The following is a 20,603-nucleotide window of genomic DNA, read 5'->3' on the forward strand; positions in this document are numbered from 1 at the left end:
CCTGAAAAAACCAATTAAGGTCTTCAGGATCCCTTGAAAATGAAAGGCAGGTGTGTTTGATTAATGTTAGATGAACTGTGCAGAACAGTCGATCGGCAGGAGCAGGATTGGGCTGCGTGTATGTGCGTGAGCGACATTATGTGTGTCGTTGTGCATTTCATATTTGTTTGAGCATTGACGTTGACGAGTTAACTTCTCGGCACCCAGCCCTACACAAAGGTTGCATGCTAGAAGCTATATCTATCTAGTTAACTACCATATCAAATCGAAGTTTTGCATCACAGTTTTAGCAGCACGTTAGTTCTAACGTTACCTTGGTTGCAGCGCATGGTCACGAGCAGTAATGTGAATAACCGCCGACGGTGCTTCGGTTTGATATGAGCAAAGCAGACGTGTATAAAAAAATGCCATAATGCCATCGAGAATAACAAACATATCTTTCAATTAATATGTGGACAATAATTATATTGAGATTAGCTGTTCAAAATAAGCTATCTTGTCTATTAGCTATAGTGGGGGATTTTGTATTGCCATAAACGCCTCGTCTGGTTATGATTTATCGATTTTGTTTCCCACAATGACATGTAATACAAATACCAAATGCATATAACATTACATATTCATATGATTAGCTTACCTGTTAGAAGGGATGTCTCTTTTCAACAAAGACGTCAGGGAAAGTTACCGCTGGCGCTGGCATCGTGACAAAATGGCGGACGCAAAACTTTCAAACTGTCGAAGGGAGCTCCTGGGAAAATCTTTGGAAACCCCGTCGCAGCCGGTTGCCATGACAAATTTCAAATGAGCATGCGCAGATAAGTTGACCTCACTCTAACTGCGTGTCAACTACAACTTCAAAATAAAATCAACTCAATGTATTAAATAAGATGAACTTTTCCTCAGAAACGTCTGAAAGTGAGTTCAAGTGGCTTACAACAGATAGTTCAAGTTCCAACTAGCAACTTTATTGTCAGTGAATGCAAAAATCTGAGTAAGGTGAACAATTTTGAGTTGTCGTTTTTACAGTGTGGTTGAGGATTTGAGAAATGGATTTCCTCAGAAAAAAAAATAGAATGAAGCACTTTATTCAGCAGAGATCATAAACATGAGTAAGTCTCTTTTTATGTATTTATATACTTGTACTAGTTTTCACATAACGTGTAAATATTTTACTAGTTAGACTTTTACCAAACTATAATTCCTGACTAAATGTATAATCAAGTGAAACATTATGAAGTTTCAATAACAATATGCAATACTATACCATTCAAAAGCTTGATGTAAATAATATAAATGTAACAAATAGATAACTGTAACAAATGTAAAAACAATGTTGTTCTCCCAATTTATTCCTGAAAAATATTCTTAGCTCTTTTCAACATTATTAATAATGATAATAATAATAACAATAAATGTTTTTTTTTTTTTGTAGAAAATAGTATTGTTAAAAGGATTTCTGAAGGATTGTGTGACTGGAGTGATGATGCCAAAAAATTAGTTTTAAAGTCAGCTTTGATTGTTCTAATAAACTGTTTAACTGCTCCCCCAAGTGGATATTAAATTATGTTGTGGGATAATTAAATATATTCTTAATAAACTACAAACATAAAATTATATAGATTTATTTTGTTCTCACATTCTCTCTTGTAACTCCTCACTCACAGTGGCACAGATGACTGAATGGCTCATTATGCAGCTCATTATGCAGGCCTTTGTCTTCTCAGGTGTAAGTCACAATGATATTCATGATAGTTGATGCCTACTCGCATATGACTTTTACCAACAAAAAGTGTCTTAGAAAATTTAAATCAAAATATTGTTTTCTGTGAGTGAGTAAACAAGATGATTTTCACATAATTTAGAAAGAAAAATTCTACGCTACAAGCTCCAGTTCTCAAAAGTCCCGGGAAACCAATGTTCTGTATGTGTTTTATGGCCTTATTCAAGTGATTTAACATTTTTAGTTTTTCACTAACCACGCATAACATTTTTTTTTCTCAAAAATGCATTTCACATATTATTATAGCCCAGTTTGTGCTGATTACAGTGAGATTAGACTTTACCCATTTAGATATTTATAAGAAACCGAAAAAAACACAAATGTCAGGGCATGACAAAACTTACCCCAAAAATACCCTTAGACTCCAGAGGGTTAAAACCCCGTTTGTTTAGTTCCTCCCTGTCCGTGATTGTCTATGTTACCTCTGTTGAAGTTATTGATGTTCATTAAACTCATCTTTTGATTTATTATCCTCCTCGCTCGTCTGACTCCCACGCCTGCAAACACAGTTTGTAACAGTATCATGATACGTATCGTATCTTGCCCTCTGTATCGTGATGCGTATCTTATTGTGACTTAGCTGGTAATACACAGCCCTATTGTGTACAAATTATTTAGTTTTTTTCTAAATGGTTTTCTCAAAAAAAGTACATCCGTCTCCTTGTTTTCGTTTCCTGTCTAAGCTATATGTTGCTGGCTCATTAATATTGTGATTACCATACTGGGCAGAAATGCAAATTTTAAAACTTGTCTATTAAGTTCTGGATATCTTGGGGCTAAAAGGTTGCAATTAAGATTTTTAATAAATAAGAACTAGTATATAATGAAAAAGTACTAGTAACTTTAAAAAAAGACACTAGTACCTAGGGCTGTACGATTAATCGAAAAGTAATCAAAACCGAAATTCAGAACCTCTAACCAACGTAATTTTCCCATCTCGGTTATTTCGGTTTTTTAATCCTGTTAACACTTCCCTCTTAAAAGCATACTACCGCGTATGTCATACTACATGACTCTGCCCCGTCCAGTCAGTGGCATAAAAGCAAAACACGGAGGTGAACGCCTGTTCAACACATAGTGATGGCGCGTGAGCAGTGAGCCTTGCACCGGGACTTCACTAAACTTTGTCAGATGTATTTGTTTTATGGTTTGGACATTCAAGCGATTAGATGATCGGATGTGTATTATTATATCGAGCTACCATGTTCTCGCAGCTGCATTGTGGCACGAACACTCATATAAACAGTAGCTATGAAGATCGCGCGCACAGAGGAATGCAGAAACTAGTTGTCAGCGCTGTCCTGTGATTTATCACTAAAGTAGCTTAGAATCTCAAAACTTATCATAGCATGTTTGTGTGCAGCGCACATGACGCACAAGCACGTGCATAGAGAGCAGCGGTCGGCTGTCGCGCTGCGGGTTCCCGGTTTGTGTCCGTTCTCGGATTGTTCTGTGTATTTTAACTGTAGAAAAGGTTGTTCCGAGTTGAAACTATGATACAGAAAACTACATCAGTATATCATCATAAACGCAGCCGTTTTTGTCTTACGTGAACATAAACAGAAGTGAAAGAAAACACACATGTACAGTATTTTTGCTTAAAGAGACAACAGCCTAATAAACGCGCTGCCTGTCATTAATGTTAATCAAAGAACAAAAGAAAATCATTCACTACTTGACTGAATATATTTAATAACTTTACTTGATTAATCTTTATTAAAATAATTACTTTATTACTTATTTACTTTATGTATTACTTTTAAAAGAAAACTATGCAGTGTTTTTTAAACTTTTAATTACAGTTTCTGTACCTGAATTTTTTTTTGTATTTATTTATGATATTGCTAATTGATTTGTTTGTTCCTATCTTATTACTGACTCTTTAACACTTTAATATTTGAAATTTATATTAATCTAGTTGTTTTTGCTATGATATTATTTTTTTAATCACAGGCAAAATTCCTTTTGCAGTGTTTTGTAGGCTGCTGATTTTTGGTCATGTTATTCAGCTGCAACAGAATGCTTTGTAAAAATGTTTGACATCTAAATGTTTGACTTAATTTTTTTTATATTGGATTTTTTATCTTATTGGAAGCGAAACTAGGAATTGATAAGAATCGGAATCGATAAAATTCAAACGATACCCAACCCTAGTAAGAAATGTTACGAACGTAGATAAAATAACTGTTTATAGTCAATAATCGTTCATTAATCATAATCGAGGTCAAATGTTCAATTAATCAAGGTTTTGATTTTAGGTCATAATCGTCCAGCCCTACTAGTACCTAAAGAATAAACACTGGTAGCTAAAGAATTATTAGCTAATAAGAACTATAGTACTTATATGGAAAATATACTAGTATCTAAAAAAAGAAGTACTAATAGCTTGACAATACTATTATGGTTAATTGATTAAATGTTAAAACGGCTTTCCATAATCGTTCTCATATTGTGACTCCATTGGTGTTATTTTCTGCCTCAGATGGATTATAAGCAGGTGCAAATATCATTAGAGTGTGGGCTTTTTGGAGGGAGAATTTTCGTTGATTTGAACGAATACATTCCTTTACTGAACAAGACTCGGTGGATTACTGATCCATAGACTTAGATTACAATTCGCAAACGATCTGGATTTGAAGTAATTGGCCATTTTTTTTTCATTAATAAGGATCAGCTGACCGACTAAAGGAGAAGCGGCTTGTCATTTTTTTGGTTAGTAATGTTGAATGATCTGTTTTGTTGTCAGTAAACAAGTAAAACTCTCTCACCAGAGCTTCTTATTAGATTTGTAGATTACTTTTTAATGAATCGGTTGACTCAAACACTTGCACTGAATAAGCCTCTTAGTGAGTCGATTCAGCCGATTTGAATCACTTGTATGAATCAAAACGTAAACCACTAGTTTAAAAGCAACCTGATCTTGACATGAATGTCTGTAATGATGCCTCTCACTCAGGAATGAAGAAATTGTTTGTTATTGTAGTTAACATACAAGCCCTTTGTTGTGACTTCAGTATTTCAATCAGTGTGTCAGGTCTGCATGACTCAAGCTTTCACTAGCATCCAGTATCACCCAAGACACCCCACATTACATCTGATTCCTCTTATTGGCTCATAGTCTGTTGCAAGAACACGTCAGCTCGACCCAGTTATTCCGTTCCCTTTATATATGCATACATTGCACAGCTGCTTCATACCAGCTCTTTTTAAAAGAGAGAATATATGTTTTTCCCTAATGCCTGATGCTTTGTCCATAGATATCTAAATTTGCTTCAAATCTTTATGTATGTCTGCAGGTTGACAGCACTCAGACAAGGAAGATCTGTCACTCTACGGTCAGCAGTGACAAGGACAGATATTAGGAGACTATTATATTTTTCCTATAGAATCACTTCCTTCTGGAGCTTTATATCTGTCTCACATCCACACAGCGCATGCCATGGAGGCAATAGCTAAATACGATTTCAAAGCTACTGCTGATGATGAATTAAGTTTCAAGCGAGGAGAGATTTTAAAGGTAAGAGTCATTTATTACTTGTGCATTTTTCATTCCTGTCTTTCTGTATAATCAAGCTATGAGGAACCTGATGTCTACAGAAATCTATAGTTTATCTTTTTGACCTGTTCCGATAAATGGTTACAGACTTTACATTTTAAACAGGAGTGTAACATTCACTCAATTATTATTATTATTATTTTTATTTTTTTACAAAATTAGATTTTAGACAAATTTCCTTTTATTATTGCTTGGACAAAATGCTGCAGGTTTTTTGTGAAATTGAAATATAACACTGTAATAATGTACTAAAATAGCACTTCCATATTATTGCTCTTTTGGTAGTTTTGATTGCTTCTGTTGTCCTCATTTGTGAGTTGCTTTGGATAAAAGTGTCTGCTAAACAACAAAATTTAAATATAATGTAAATGTAAATAACAAAACTAAATTGAAATTTTAAAACAATCCCTAAATAAAGTAAGTAACAAATAAAATAATCTTTTCATATGAAGAAAATAAGGCTTTTTATGTACTCTTTCCATTTAAAATTAGAACAAGGATGCTGCATACATGCAACATGAGCAGTTTTTTATCTAAATGAGAACTGTATAATTTCAAAACTTTGAAGCAAAAACTAAGTGGTTTGACTTCAGTTTTGTGAAACTATACATAAAAAATATCTGCCTGAAACAGAAATGGCAGACGAGCTGAACGAGATTCACTCTCTGCCAGCAGGTGGCGCTTAAAGCGTTTCCTTTGTTTCCGCTGTAAACAAAGCAGCGCTGCACTTATGAACTTTAATATGTATTATACAGAGGCAAGATGAAAAGAAAAAATACCATCTAAACTTTTCTAAAGACAGTAAGTTTCCCTCAGATAAACATTCATATAAATTCCTGTCCCTTATTAAATCAGAATTTGTTTAGCATCTCAACTGATTTGAATTGTCACATATTTGAATCGATTTTCAACCAGCTTGCTGTTTATCGTTACATCCCTAATTTTAAGTATCAACTTTAATCAGTGTCAGAAATATATAGCATTGATTTTATAAAGTGTGGATGTGCAGTGATATCAAGTCAGTTTTATTTGTGTCACTTTCTCAGCATTGTGAAATTGGGTGTCTTGTAACCTTATTCATCTGCTTTAAACTGAACAAACGTTAATCAATTTGAAATAAAGGTTTTGTCATGTGAGTTAGCTTTGAGGCCATAAAATATTTTATTTAGGCTCTGAGATATATATATATATATATATATATATATATATATATATATATATATATATATATATATATATATATACATATATATATATATATATATAATTATATATATACATATTAGTGGTGGGCCGTTATCGGCGTTAACGTGCTGCGTTAACGTGAGACTCTTATCGGGCGATAAAAAAAAAAATATCGCCGTTAATCTATTCTCAAAGTTGGGTCGGGAGCTGGGTCTATACTAAGCAAGCTATGATGACTTTCACCTTGATATTTTATATAACTGACTGGCTCAGGCCAGCCTAAAAAGATGCTCAGGACAGTTGACGGGCCACTGCTGCGCATCGTCACGAAAGCTTATCTTTTTATATGGCGTGCGGCCCGGTCGAAAAATAAGGCTACTGACTTGTCGTGGGAATTCACCGTACAGTTGCTAGTAGTCACTGAGTTTACCACTGACAGGCCGGCAGTGCATCAGTATACACACTCACCTCACGCAGCGAACGACTCACTTTCCTCACGCAGCGAACGACTCACTTTCCTCACGCAGCGAACGACTCACTTTCCTCACGCAGCGAATGACTCACTTTCCTCAGCGAACTACTCACTTTCCTCACTCAGCGAACGAATCACTTTCCTCATGCAGCGAACGAGTCACTTTCCTCAGCGAACTACTCACTTTCCTCAGCGAACGAATCACTTTCCTCACGCAGCGAACGAGTCACGCAGCAAACGACTCACTTTCCTCAGCGAATGATTCACGCAGCTAACTACTCACTTTCCTCAGTGAATGACTCACGCAGCGAACGACTCACTTTCCTCACGCAGCCTGAGACTCACTTTAATTTGTGAATGCATGGTTAACTTTTTTTTCTGTAGTCACTAGGCTATACTGAGATATTTTAAAAAATCTATATTTTGTAAAAAAATAAACCTGAACTATAATCTAAACATCTTTATTTTCATACAATTTCATAAGTACGCTAATAAATATATAATGTTTAAAAAAATATGATATAAACTATTACAATATATAGTGAGAGCTAAGCTAAGCAATAAAAAAAAAAAAAAAAAAAAAGGCACAGGTTAGGTCGAGGTGTAAAGCAAACAGCTAAAACCCCAGTACTACGTTTTTATAAACTGTGGACCCGAGGAAACCTAATCGGCGACAGGAAAGGTTACTTAAAAAATAAATTATTAAGCTTTTAATCTTTACTGTAATTTAATTTATATTTATATGTATATTACTATTATATATTCAAATTTATTTATACAGTGGTCGAATTTTAAAATTGTTTTAGGGGGGATAGAGTCTTTTTCTTTTTCTTGGTCCTGTAGCTAATTTTACATAATGATTACAAATTACAAAATCATAATTTTTAAAAACGTTTTATTGAAAATTTTGCCTTATTAAATTATAATTAATTTAGGTAAATATTTTGATAAATGTGATTTTGTGCTGGTAGTAGGCTATAGTGATGCGCGGGTCGTCTCATAACCCGCGGGCCCCGCGGGTCAGGTTGGGGCGGGTTAAGAAATTGGCACTTTATTGCGGGGTGGGCTGGGGCGGGTCACAAAAAAAATGTTTTTTTTAAATGTTGCATGGAATTTAGTGGTGGAAATTATGATTCTTTCAAGAGATTCGTTGATTTTCAGTTCGTTCACCAAAATTATTCATTCACTGATTCGTTCAGTGACCATTTCTTCATATTACACAAATACACCAGCAGTTGGCGAAAAAGAGTGTCTTATGTGTTATGTCTTAACTCAATGAACGTATTTACTTGTGACAAAAACTGATTTGGCTTTATTAAAGTGTGTGCATGATCGCATTAAATAAAAAGTCTAAATAAATAGTTCAGATTAACAAAGCACAAGGTTTTATCGGGGATTTGGAGTTATGTTCTGCATTGCAAATATGAAAACAAGCGTATGTGCACCAATAACTGCACTTTTGTATCTGCTGATTGCTGATCGAGATTCTCTCTCATTCGTTTCATTCACGAAAGAGATGTATCAGTTCATTCAACTCTTTCACCTACGAGAAGATCGTAGAGCCCAATTCAGTACTCGCGGTGTTCTGGTGTTCATGGCTCACACAGAGAAAGGCGTCTCAAAACACTTGAACATAGAATTTGCTTATTTTTGCTCGTGCAGACAAATACATACAAAATATGTCAAAATATCCACCTCGGAAAAACGTACTCTGTTACTAACGTAACCTCGGTTCTCTCTAGAAGAGGGAACGAGTACTGTGTCTTAGCTAAGACGCTACGGGAAAAGTCTCTTTTCACGAAATACTGAAGCAAAAAATTATCCTTAATTTTGTATTGTTGTAAAGCGCATTTGCAGCAGCACGCAGCCATAGGCGAGATGGCTTGCTCGCTCATTGGCTGCTCTGCGGCAACTACACAAGCCTATCGAGCACAGGCTTCGCGCCCTTCATGCCACTTCCCGCCGAAACGGGTGTGGCCTAGCCCTATAAAGGGAGCTCGAAAAGGCTGACTCGCCTGATTTATTTCATCGCCGAAGCGAACCAGAGTGAATCGTGCGCACGGCAGAGAACGCAGTACTCGTTCCCTCTTCTAGAAAGAACCGAGGTTAAGTTAGTAACCGAGTACGTTCTCTTACGAGAGTTCTCTCGTACTGCGTCTTAGCTAAGATGCTACGGGAACCCCATGTAAAGCGCCGTGCGCGCAGGGATCACGCACCAATAAACCTGGAAGCAACACCCAGGACTTACAGTGCACAGTCACCTGAGGGACTCACAGAGAGTCCAGAACAGGAGGGGGGGGGGACCCTCCGTACCATATCTAGCAGCGTCCGTAGGCGCGGCAATATGACATCACACAGTCAAGGCAAGGCCTGACCCATGTGGTAACGCGGGTCTTACGCAATACTGCCCATATAACAGTCGGCAGCGCATAGCGCTTGCGATCTCAGAGTTCCAATCAGGGCCCTGATTCGGCTATACCAAGAGCAGCCCTGCTTCCAGAACCTGATAAATGTAGACAGCGAGGCCCATCCTGCCGCCATACATATATCCTGTAAGGAGATCCCACTAGACCACGCCCACGACGAGGCGACGCCTCTTGTGGAGTGTGCTCTGACGCCCAGTGGGCAATGAAGGCCCCTGGAAGCGTAAGCTAACGCTATGGCGTCAACTATCCATCTGGACAGGCTCTGTCTCGAAACAGCCATTCCCTTGGAACGTCCACTGAACGAGACAAACAGCTGCTCAGTCTGTCTAAAGACAGCGGAGCGAGACACATAAGCTCTTAAAGCCCTAACGGGGCAAAGAAGACTCGAGTCTCCATCCTCTCCTGACACCGAAAGGGCAGACAGGGAAATAATCTGAGCCCGAAACGGCGTGTTGAGGGATTTTGGCACATAACCGTGCCTAGGTTTGAGTATGACTCTTGAGTCATTAGGCCCAAACTCCAAGCAGGTCGGGCTCACCGAGAGCGCGTCTGTCTTGAATGACAGATGCTTGAGGCTAATGGTTCGAATAGGCTCGAAAGGGGAACCTTTCATGGCCTCCAAAACCGTCGAGAGGTCCCATACAGGGACTGACGGAGGTCTGGGAGGATTCAGCCTCCTAGCTCCTCTAAGGAAGCGGATGACCAAATCGTTCCTTCCTATGGATTGACCGAGCGTTGTCTCGGAAAACGCTGCGATAGCCGCCACGTAAACTTTGAGCGTGGAGGGGGCTCTGCCCTTATCCAACAGCTCCTGTAGGAAGAAGAGAACCTCCGTCACCTCACAACTAAGGGGTGAACATCCCCGAGCTGTGCACCAGCTGGAGAACACCGACCACTTCGAGGCATACAGCCGTCGTGTCGACGGAGCTCTAGCCTGAGTGATGGTATTTAGCACTCCCACTGAGAGATCAGCGGGTAACCGTTGAGCGCCCACACATGGAGGGACCACAACTCCGGTTGAGGGTGCCAAATCGAGCCCCTGGCCTGCGAGAGGAGATCCCTCCTCAGCGGCACTGGCCACGGGGCAGTGTCTGCTAGCTGCATCAAATCTGGAAACCATGGTTGGTTCTTCCCAAGTGGTGCTACAAGCAGTACTGAGCATCTCGTTTCCGCGCTTTCGTTCTTGGAAAAGAATGCGGGGCAGTGAGCGTTTTCGTGGGACGCGAAGAGGTCCACTTCCGCCCTGCCAAATCTCTCCCACAACAGCTGGACTGTCTGCGGGTGTAGAGACCATTCGCCCGTGGGAATGTTGCTTCTGGACAGCCTGTCTGGACCCAGATTCTGTAGCCCAGGCACATGAACTGCTCTCAGCGAGCGCAAGTTGCGCTGAGCCCAAACCAGGAGGCGTTCTGCCAACCTGTACAGGTTTCGGGACCTGAGACCGCCCTGGCGATTTATGTAGGACACCACAGACATGTTGTCCAAACGGACTAAGACGTGGTGGCCTCTGATTCGGGGACAAAAGCGCGTCAGCGCGTTCTCCACTGCCAGCATTTCGAGACAGTTGATATGTTGGAGCTTTTCCCGTTCTGACCACAGGCCAAAGGACGGTCTGCCCTCGAGCAGCGCTCCCCATCCTGAAGTGGAGGCGTCTGTCGACACCATCTTCACTCTCGAGGAAGTCCCCAGGCTTACACCTGATTGGTACCAGTCCTTCGCTGTCCAGGGTTTCAGGGCTGTAACACAGCTCTGATTGACCCTGAGACGCAACCGACCGGATATCCACACTCTGCGCGGTACACCGGCGCTTTCCTAGAAGTGCTAGGATGACTTAGGGGCTTCCGGCTTCACCATAATCCTCTGCCGCGTCTCCCGCGGCGCGGGGCGACGGCTGATAGAGCAAGAACGAGGTCACGAGCTGCATTGCTGGAGCTGTCGCGATAAAGCAGCGGGGGGCATGACTGAGAGCTTTGCGGGGCCGGTCTAGCGCGACTCGCTGCAGAACCGGAGCGCTTCGGCAGGAAGTGCTTAAAAGCTTGCGACGCTTTCTGGTCCTCAACGAATCTTTCAACGAACTCGTTGACAGACGATCCGAATAGGCCAGCAGGAGTCAACGGTGCGTCGAGGAACGCAGCGCGCTCAGACTCTGCCATGTCTGAAAGCGTTAGCCACAAATGTCTCTCAGCCACAGTAGCGGAAGCCATAACCCGTCCCATGGCCTGTGCAGCGGACTTAGTAGTGCGGAGGGAGAGATCCGAAGCACTCCTCAGATCCGCGAGACAGATCGCTTCAGGTCCCATCTCATCCAGCTTGCGGAGGAGATCACCCTGGAAAATCTGCAGCGTGGCCATGGTGTGTAACGCAGACGCAGCCTGCCCAGCAGCAGAGAAGATCCGTGCGAGCAGAGATGACGTCATGCGGCAGGCTTTCGATGGCAATGCCGCTTTCGTCCGCTGTCCAGTAGAGGGCGGGCAAAGGTGCGTGGCTATAGCCTGTTCCACCGGCGGAAGTGACTGGTAGCCTCTGTTTTTAGCATCGTCCAGCGTGGAGAATGCTGACGAAACAGACGAGCGAGTTCGTGCCGAATATGGGGCGCTCCAAGCTTTGGCCACTTCTTCGTGAAGCTCAGGAAGAAACGGGGCGGGCTTTGAGCTAGGAGAAGTACGCTCATCCGGCAGAAAGCTACCATCCAGCCGGGAACGAGAGGGGGGCGCTGGTGCAGACCACTCGAGGCCGAGACTCGTCGCTGCCAGCGTGAGCACTCGCTCGCCCAACCCTCACTGCCCGAAGCTAGCAGAGAGCACGTGTCCTCCTCCCCCGACGCGGCCCTGAGATCCACTTCCTCGGAGGACGCGGCAGCAGAAAGCGGGCGCTGACCATCGGGAAGCGATGCAGGGGAGGCCAGTGAAGCAGGCAGAACTGGCGAGCTCGGTTGAGCTGGAGGCGGTTGCGGTATACGCTGGGAGCGGCGCTTTTTACGGCGCTGCGGCGCAGCGGGGGATGCAGGCTCGGAGAAGAATGCCGGGCGAGTCCTCAGAGTCACCATCGGCAGTAGCTCGCAGTGAGGGCAGCCGCCGTCAGCGAGCGCAGCCGCCGTCAGCGAGCGCGAGCGCTGCATGATCCTCACCCAGGCAGGAGACGCAGATGACGTGACGGTCTCCTTCGCTGAGCGGGGCTCTGCACGAGCCGCAAGAGGGCATCTTTAAAAAGACGCAGCTCTTTTATGAGTGTGTGTCGCAGGGCGAACACACACGAGGATACAGAAAAGGATATAGGTGCCGGAACGCGCAGCAGGAACGGCAGTGGAAGGCGGCGTAGGCCAGCGGCTTCAGAAATGGCTCGTCCCGCTGAGATGCTTATCAGACGGCGCTTGCTTCCTCTCGTGATCCAGCGATGCGTCAGCTTCGCTGAAGAGATGAAAAATCAGGCGAGTCAGCCTTTTCGAGCTCCCTTTATAGGGCTAGGCCACACCCGTTTCGGCGGGAAGTGGCATGAAGGGCATTAAGTGGCATCAGCCTGCGCTCGATAGGCTTGTGCAGTTGCCGCAGAGCAGCCAATGAGCGAGCGAGCCATCTCGCCTATGGCAGCGTGCTGCTGCAAATGCGCTTTACAACAATTCAAAATTAAGGATAATTTTTTGCTTCAGTATTTCGTGAAAAGAGACTTTTTCCCGTAGCGTCTTAGCTAAGATGCAGTACGAGAGAACTCTCGTAAGAGAACTGTCAGTTATTTCTTAAGTGAAAGTAAACAGTTGAGGAAAAAAAAGGATGTGTATTATATTGGATGCGTTCATCGTCTCTTAAAGTAACTGCGCCTAATTTAGCTACTAGCTGCTGTAAAGTTAATACAAGAAAATGAAAATCACTCACTGCTCTTGACTGAATTACTTTGTAGTTTTAACAGTTAAACCAAAAATTATTCAGACACCAGATATAATATTTGATATATATAGCAAAACTGTAATAATGTGAGAAATGTTTAAAGTGTCTGAATAAATGTAGGTTTGATTGTATATTTCATTTTTACATTGAAGACTATCCAGTGCTATTTTACATTTAATTATTTGGTTTCTGTACCTTGACACCTACAAACTTGAAAAAAACTTGTGTAAATAGCACAAATAAATAAAAATAAATGAACATACAAATTAAACAATTTCAAACAGGGCCCACTGGTACAACCTTCACCGGGGCCCCGCTGACCCCAGCTACGTCCCTGCTCACGCCTGTTTCACACATACTCCATCTGCAGTGCGTATGCAGTCCGTGTGCGTTACGTATGTGGTGCAGCACGGACTTGATGTGCTTTCACACAGGACGCGGTTGCAGTTCGCTACTCGCTACGTAAACGATCGCTGCACTGCTGCAGACGCAACGCTACTGGAACGCAACTGGAATCCGTTAACATGGGTGCGTAAAAAAATTGATATTATATTATATTATTCACAACATTATATTATTATATTATATTGATATTATATAGACCTCCTTACCTGCAAGTAATTTGCAAGTAGCATATACCAGTGTTCAAAATTTGGTGTCGGTAAGATTTCTTATTTATTTTTTATAAATAAATGTATACTTTTATTCATCAAGACTGCATTAAATTGATGAAAACTGACAGTGTTCTTTTGAACTTTTAATTATCAAAGAATTTTGAAGAAATTATCAGTTTCTAGTTTCCACAAAAAAAGAATAGGCACATATTAAGGTGTTTTCAACTGATAATAACAAGAAATTCTACTGAAATCGCAAATCAGCATATAAGAATGATTTCTGAAAGATCTTGTGACACTAAAGACTGGCTAAAGACAACTTAGCCATCATAGAAGTAAATGATATCTTAAAATATATTTCAATAAAAACTGTTATTTTAAATGACAATAATATTTCACAATATTCCTGTTTTTACTGTATTTTTGATTGAATAAACGTAGTTATGGTGAGCATGTCTTTTGGAAACATTAAAAAACGAATCCTGCTTCTGAACCAAGGTCAGTCACCCTAGGAACTCAGACTCCCCCGAATCACCCACCCCTGAAGGGTTCAGCTCCATCCAAAAGATTTTGGACTGGATTCAGGATTGCTTGCCATCCTGCTGTAATTTTATTTAGGTCATGGATCAGCTATTCTTGCCCCCTGGACCTTTCATCCAGCTAAACGTAAGGCTTCAAAGCTGCATATCATTCTCGATGTTCTAGACAACTTTTAATCAGCAGCATACATAAGTGCTCGGTGCTTCTGCATTCTACCAACTTGAATATGATCGCCCTGCCCTTCACCCCGATTTTACTTCAAGTTTGCCCAAGTATTTGGCATGCAAATGAAGGGATTGGGATACTGAGCCAAGTTGAACTCCAGCAGAGGGTCAATGAAGGACCATCTCTCAAAGAAACCCTTGAGCTATGAGGTCATGAAATGCATATTTTATTATCTTCTAAATCTAAATTTTAGAGCCTCTAAACAACTAACTCTCTTGGCAAAAACATTGTTCATTTGTGGCATTAATCTCAGTGACACTATCAAATTTTCTTATCATATATCCTAATTACAATTTATCATATTAAAAATAAGTTTAAAGAGAGGGATACCAGACCTTTGTCTCTGGTTGTTGCCTATATTCTGCATTGACTTTACCCCATACAGAAAGTAGAAGCTCAGGAAGGTTGTTCTTTATTATTTTTCTTCCCCGCTCATTGGCAATGACTGCACAAAATCCTGGGACAGACAAAAAACAATGATGGGATTTGATGGTATCTCAGGATTTCAGCTTTCTCTCTCTCTATCTCTCTCTCTCTGAGTAATTTATGCAAACTACAGTGCCAAGGCAAAATACTATATTTTACCAGTAGAGTTGTGAGTTTGCAGTCTCAACTGCAAACTGTGTAAAGAATAATTGATGACAGGACATTGAATTATTGAAAAATTCTGCACACCCAAGTAATGTCGCCACCTCAAGAGGCTTGCTGTGGTGTGCATTATTTTTCAATAATTCAACGATCCATCATCAGCTATTATTTAGGTTTTTTATTTTGAGACATGTCTAGATTTTTGTCCTTAAAACACGTTTAGAACTACTTGCATGCATTTTTTTTCTTTATATAGCCAAAGAATACAACATTTTATAACTAGTAAGATCATGATTATAATTAGCAATTACTTCGCTGAAATAATATGCCATGGTGATATGAAAAGTTGTTTGAATAAGTGGTATTTTATATGTAATTTTTTTTTTTTACAATACTATGTTACCAAACTTACATAGTTGAAGTAACAGAATTGGAAACCTGTATCTTGTATAGAGGAATGTTCACATTTTGCTGTTCTGTATGAGTTGATCTGAGAATCATCTTCACTAAAAAGAGAGAATAACAGCCTAAACATATCCCATGGGATAACATCATTTGCTTCTAATATGTTGAGAATATCCCCAAGCCCCAAGACTCTGTTAGGTTGGCCTAGAAATCCTGGCTAATTACTGTATCAGTCTCCTGACTGTAGGATAGGATTTGATCTTCTCGTTTGGATTCCGTTTTGAACCTCTGACTCCAGGGAACTTGTCTTTTTGCAGGGTGTCTTGTGATTTTGGTGCTTCCCCCACACTTCCCCTGAGGGCAGTGTAACAAGTTTTTGCTGTATGTCATATTTGCGACTGACATATTTGCATATTTTTTTGCCCTACTTTCCTGGTTTTATGAGATTTGATTCTGCATTCAAAGGAGTTGCATCAAAGAATGTCACCTGCACAATAAGAGGATTCCTCATGGCTCACACATATCTTTTGCTCTTCCTTTCCTTCAAATCTGTATTTCATTTTCTCAGTGAAAAACAAATATAAATATTTTTAATAATTAGCTCAAAGGGAAAAATATATAATTAATTATAATTGAAGACCAAGATATGGCTCAGATATAGTGGTCTTTAACTTCCAAAGGTGGATAGAAGAGTTTGGAAGAGGTTCGTAGAAAACACCATGTGGACCAGGGTTTGGTCATTTGGGTTCATGACAGTCGGGTCACTGATGAGTCATTCAAAAATTCCAAAAAACACTTTTAAATCCTGGGACAGATATAAAGCAATTATGGGATTTGATACTATCAGGATTTCAGCCATTTTTTTACTGAGCAATTTATGGAAGCTACATTGCAAAGGCAAAATAATCTATATTTTATCAGTAGAGTTGTGAATTTGCAGTCTCAATTGAATGTGTAGGGAATAATTAATGACTACTGAAATATAAGAAAATAATGCACACCTGTGACAGAGTGACATGTCCCTCTCAGTTAGCGCAGCACATACACAACGCATAGGCTATACCTCACTCCTCCGCTGTAATTCCCTGCTGAGGCTATGTGGGTGCACATGCACAACACTGATTAGGGATATGCCGGTTTTAAATTTTCATGTTGCAATTAATTGCTAATGATTTTATCACGGATACGGTATTATCACGATATTGAAATTTAGTTGCTAAAAAGTGTTGTCATAATACAATATAACAGGTTTAATAAAAATTTTCTTATAGCAAAAATAATTTAACATTTAAAAACAATAAAGCAATAAACACAAAAATTTGTATAGCAATTTTTTTTACACAGACTAAAGTGAAAAATAATTATAAAGACTAATAGGTATCACTTTACAATAAGATCTTGTTAGTTAATCTTAGTTAGTGCATTAACATTCACAATGAGCAATAGCTATATTTGGTACAGAAGTTATTACTCTGTTAAAAACAACAACAACTTGTTTTAGTTCAAGTTAACTCATAAAAATAACACAGTTCCAACTTTTGATTTTAACAACGTGTTATTAAATATTGGAATTACCCAAGATTAATGAATGTTTCGAAGATTTTTTCATTGGCAGTTTATGTTAACTAATGAATTAACTAATGTTAACCAATGAAGCCAATGAATGTACAGTGTGACAGAACAATAAAGAATCAAAATGTTGTATTCCAAAATAAGAAAAAGAAATAGTCTATTAAGTCTAAATATTTTGCGCTGTGATGAACACCATAGCGAATACACAAATCTGAATGGCTATTTAAATAATTTAAATGTCTTTTAGATAGAAGCACAGCTGCTTTGTTTACAGGTTTCCAGGGTAACAAGTGTTATGTTTAGTGCCTTCAGCTGTCAGAGTGAATTTGCTTTCATTCAGAGCATCTCTCATGTGCTCCGCCATGAGCTGTGGTGTTGTGCACAATTTTTAATAAATAGTTATTCTCAGTATTTTTAAGTGCCCACAAAATAAATATTGTGCATGTTCATTGTCGTGATATATTGCATTACCGAATACCTGGACATGTCTAATACTGGTTTCACATACACTCAAATATATCTACTCCATCCCGACAATGATCCACACTGTGCATAACTACGCAAACACATATATATTTAGAAGTTGTCCTTTTTTTTCATTTTTCATTTTGTTCATAACACTGATAATAGTTTATCATTTACACGTTTCTGTGTCTTGCCTATTTAAATGTTTTACACCATTCAAATGCATTTTGAGCTGCACACACTCATTCAAAGCACGCACGGAGCTGCGTTTCAGATAATGCGCGTACACAGAATTATTTCTTCTTTCACATATCCTAGCATCTGAATGAACACATAAACACAAAATTATCTCAAAATAACTGTCTCGGCAAGTATTCTCCTGAGCACAGTCGGTTATGTCTTAAGTGAACGTAAACAGTGGTGAAAGTGCATCATCTTTATATTGGATCCATGTATTCGGTCTTCGATGCCTTTATGGTATCAAACGAAAAACTTAGATACTATGAGTATCGAAAAATTATTTATCTTTCGGTGCCAAATTTCGGTTCCAAAACCCAAACGGCCGTTTTTTTTTTTTTTTTTTGCCAAGCAGCTGTGTCTGTGTGAGCTTGTAGCATACGTGCATGTAAGGACCTAAATTCGCCGTGATTGGCTGTCCACCACCATGTTGACATGACGGGGAGGATTTCTGAAGATACTCGCAGTCACACAACACGTGTAGTTGTTTTTTCTAAAAACCTTTCCATTTTACGATACCAAAGAGGTCTAAAGTGTGGCTACACTTTATAAAAGTGGATGCCGAATCAGCACAGTGCAACATATGCGATAAGAGTATTGCAACCAAAGCCGGCAATACCACCAATTTAATGAAGCATTTGTTTGGAGTGTTTTGCCCTCCCTCCCTGTTTAGTTTGGTCTACTCCATTGCGTATCTTGAAACACGCCCCCTTTCACTTCGTACAAATAACAGAGAGAGAGAGAGACAGATTTATCCGGTACAATGAATTTCTCTGAGCAGCAGGCCACTGTATACGTTCACTTAAAACATAACCGACTGTGTTTACGAGAATACTTGCAGAGACAATTACCGTATTTTCCGGACTATAAGTCGCACTTTTTTCATAGTTTGGCTGGTCCTGCGACTTATATTCAGGTGCGACTTATTTATCAAAATTAATTTGACATGAACCGAGAGAAATGAACCAAGAGAAATTAACCAATAGAAAACATTACCGTCTCCAGCCGCGAGAGGGCACTCTATGCTGCTCAGTGCTCCTGTAGTCTACACTGAAGACATAGAGCGCCCTCTCGCGGCTGTAGATGGTAATGTTTTCTGTTGGTTCTAAATAAATGCCACTTATAGTCCAGTGCGACTTATATATATTTTTTTCCTCATCATGACATATTTTTGGACTGATGCGACTTATACTCAGGTGCGACTTATAGTCCGAAAAATACGGTATTTTGAGATACGCGAAAGATGAATTCATTCTCTGTATGCGCATCGTCTGAAAAGCTGCTTGCAGTGCGTACTTTGAATGAGTGCACGCAAGCTCCAAACGCGCGAATTGTTTAAAACGCTTGAATCAGCAAGATTTTGAAACAAGTGCAAATGATCAACTACGATCTGTTTCACCCCTTCAAGTGAGTGAATAACGCGAATCAAGTTAGGAATTTCACAACACTATTCACGATAGCCAGTCGGACTGGAAAACACAATAGCCCCGGGACGTTGGGCTAGCGATTTTGTGAGCCCTGCACCTCAGATCCATCCAGTTTGTGAAACACTGGTTTCCCCACTGGTTTCGTTAAACAAAATAAATTATTATTTTAGAAGATTGACTCAAAAGAATCATCGGTTCACTAATCGGATCATGAACTTGTATTACCGAGCCAAAGATGATCTATTATCGAACATCTCGAATGAATCTAGGAGAATGTTTGTGTCTTGATGAGCATGTATCGCTCACTAGGAGTCGCTAAATGAACAGCTGCTGTTCTTTTTTTTTTTTTTTCAACGGAGGATCAGTTGCCCTATTGGTTAAAATCCCCAAATTGTATACTTAAATATTAAATTAATAAATGACATCTCAGCCAACTGAGAGGTTGAGTGATGTGGAGAGCCAACAGATGGAGCTCCCAATGGCAGCTCATCGCAGATGTACAGATTAACAGAGAGAGCGATACTGACCAACCAACAAGGGGGCCAGCAGCCAGCCAATGCTACAAACAGAGCCAAAGTTGCAGGGGGAGGACATTGATAACTTTTTGCATCACTTCAAGCATCTGGCTAGAACTTGGAGGTGGCCAGAAGACGAGTGGATTTATTATTTTGCTCCACTGTTAACTGGGCAGGTGCTGGAGGCATACCTAGCTAAGGATGAGAACAGAACATAGATCTACGCAGACCTGAAGGAGGTGCTCTTGGAAAAGTTCAACATCTCTCCAGAGACCTACCATCAGCAGTTCTGTGCTGTTTCTTCTACAGCTGGGGAATCACAATCTGAAACTTATCATTTGGAACTTGTACTATCGTTGGGTGAGGCCTGAGCTGACCTGAGCTGCATACAGAGGATGAGATTGGTGAGACAATAGTCCTGGAACAGTCACTCAGTGATCTTCCCTAAGAGATCCGAGTGTGGATGAAGGAACATGAGCCAGCAACTGGACTTAGCCTAATGCTGCTAAACTTCTTCAGCAGTACATCAATGCGCTCAGTGACTTCCATATTGCACACATGTTTACTTGACAATGTTGCACAGAAAGTAGCTCCAGAGAAATAATTGTTTTACTATTACTGCCAACAACTGGGTCACAAGGCAACAGTGTGTTCTGTTGATAAATTTTTGCTATAGCCGCGTTTTCACCGCAGGAACTTCACCCAGGAACTAGGG

The 20,603-nt window shown here is 40.3% G+C and overlaps 1 protein-coding gene across 3 annotated transcripts in view; it reads left to right on the top strand.

Moving 5' to 3' along the window:
• The window catches only part of grb2a (growth factor receptor-bound protein 2a), a 66,713-nt gene that overhangs the window by 10,805 nt on the left and 35,305 nt on the right, over window positions 1-20,603 (top strand). For all 3 annotated transcript variants that reach the window (XM_059571233.1, XM_059571235.1, XM_059571234.1), the window contains exon 2: window positions 5,077-5,297. In XM_059571233.1, coding sequence (XP_059427216.1) covers window positions 5,220-5,297 — 78 coding nt within the window. In that variant the 5' untranslated portion in view covers window positions 5,077-5,219. The remainder of the gene's footprint in view (window positions 1-5,076; window positions 5,298-20,603) is intronic.

The sequence above is a fragment of the Carassius carassius genome, chromosome 17 (assembly GCF_963082965.1).
Source record: "Carassius carassius chromosome 17, fCarCar2.1, whole genome shotgun sequence".
NCBI lineage: Eukaryota > Metazoa > Chordata > Actinopteri > Cypriniformes > Cyprinidae > Carassius > Carassius carassius.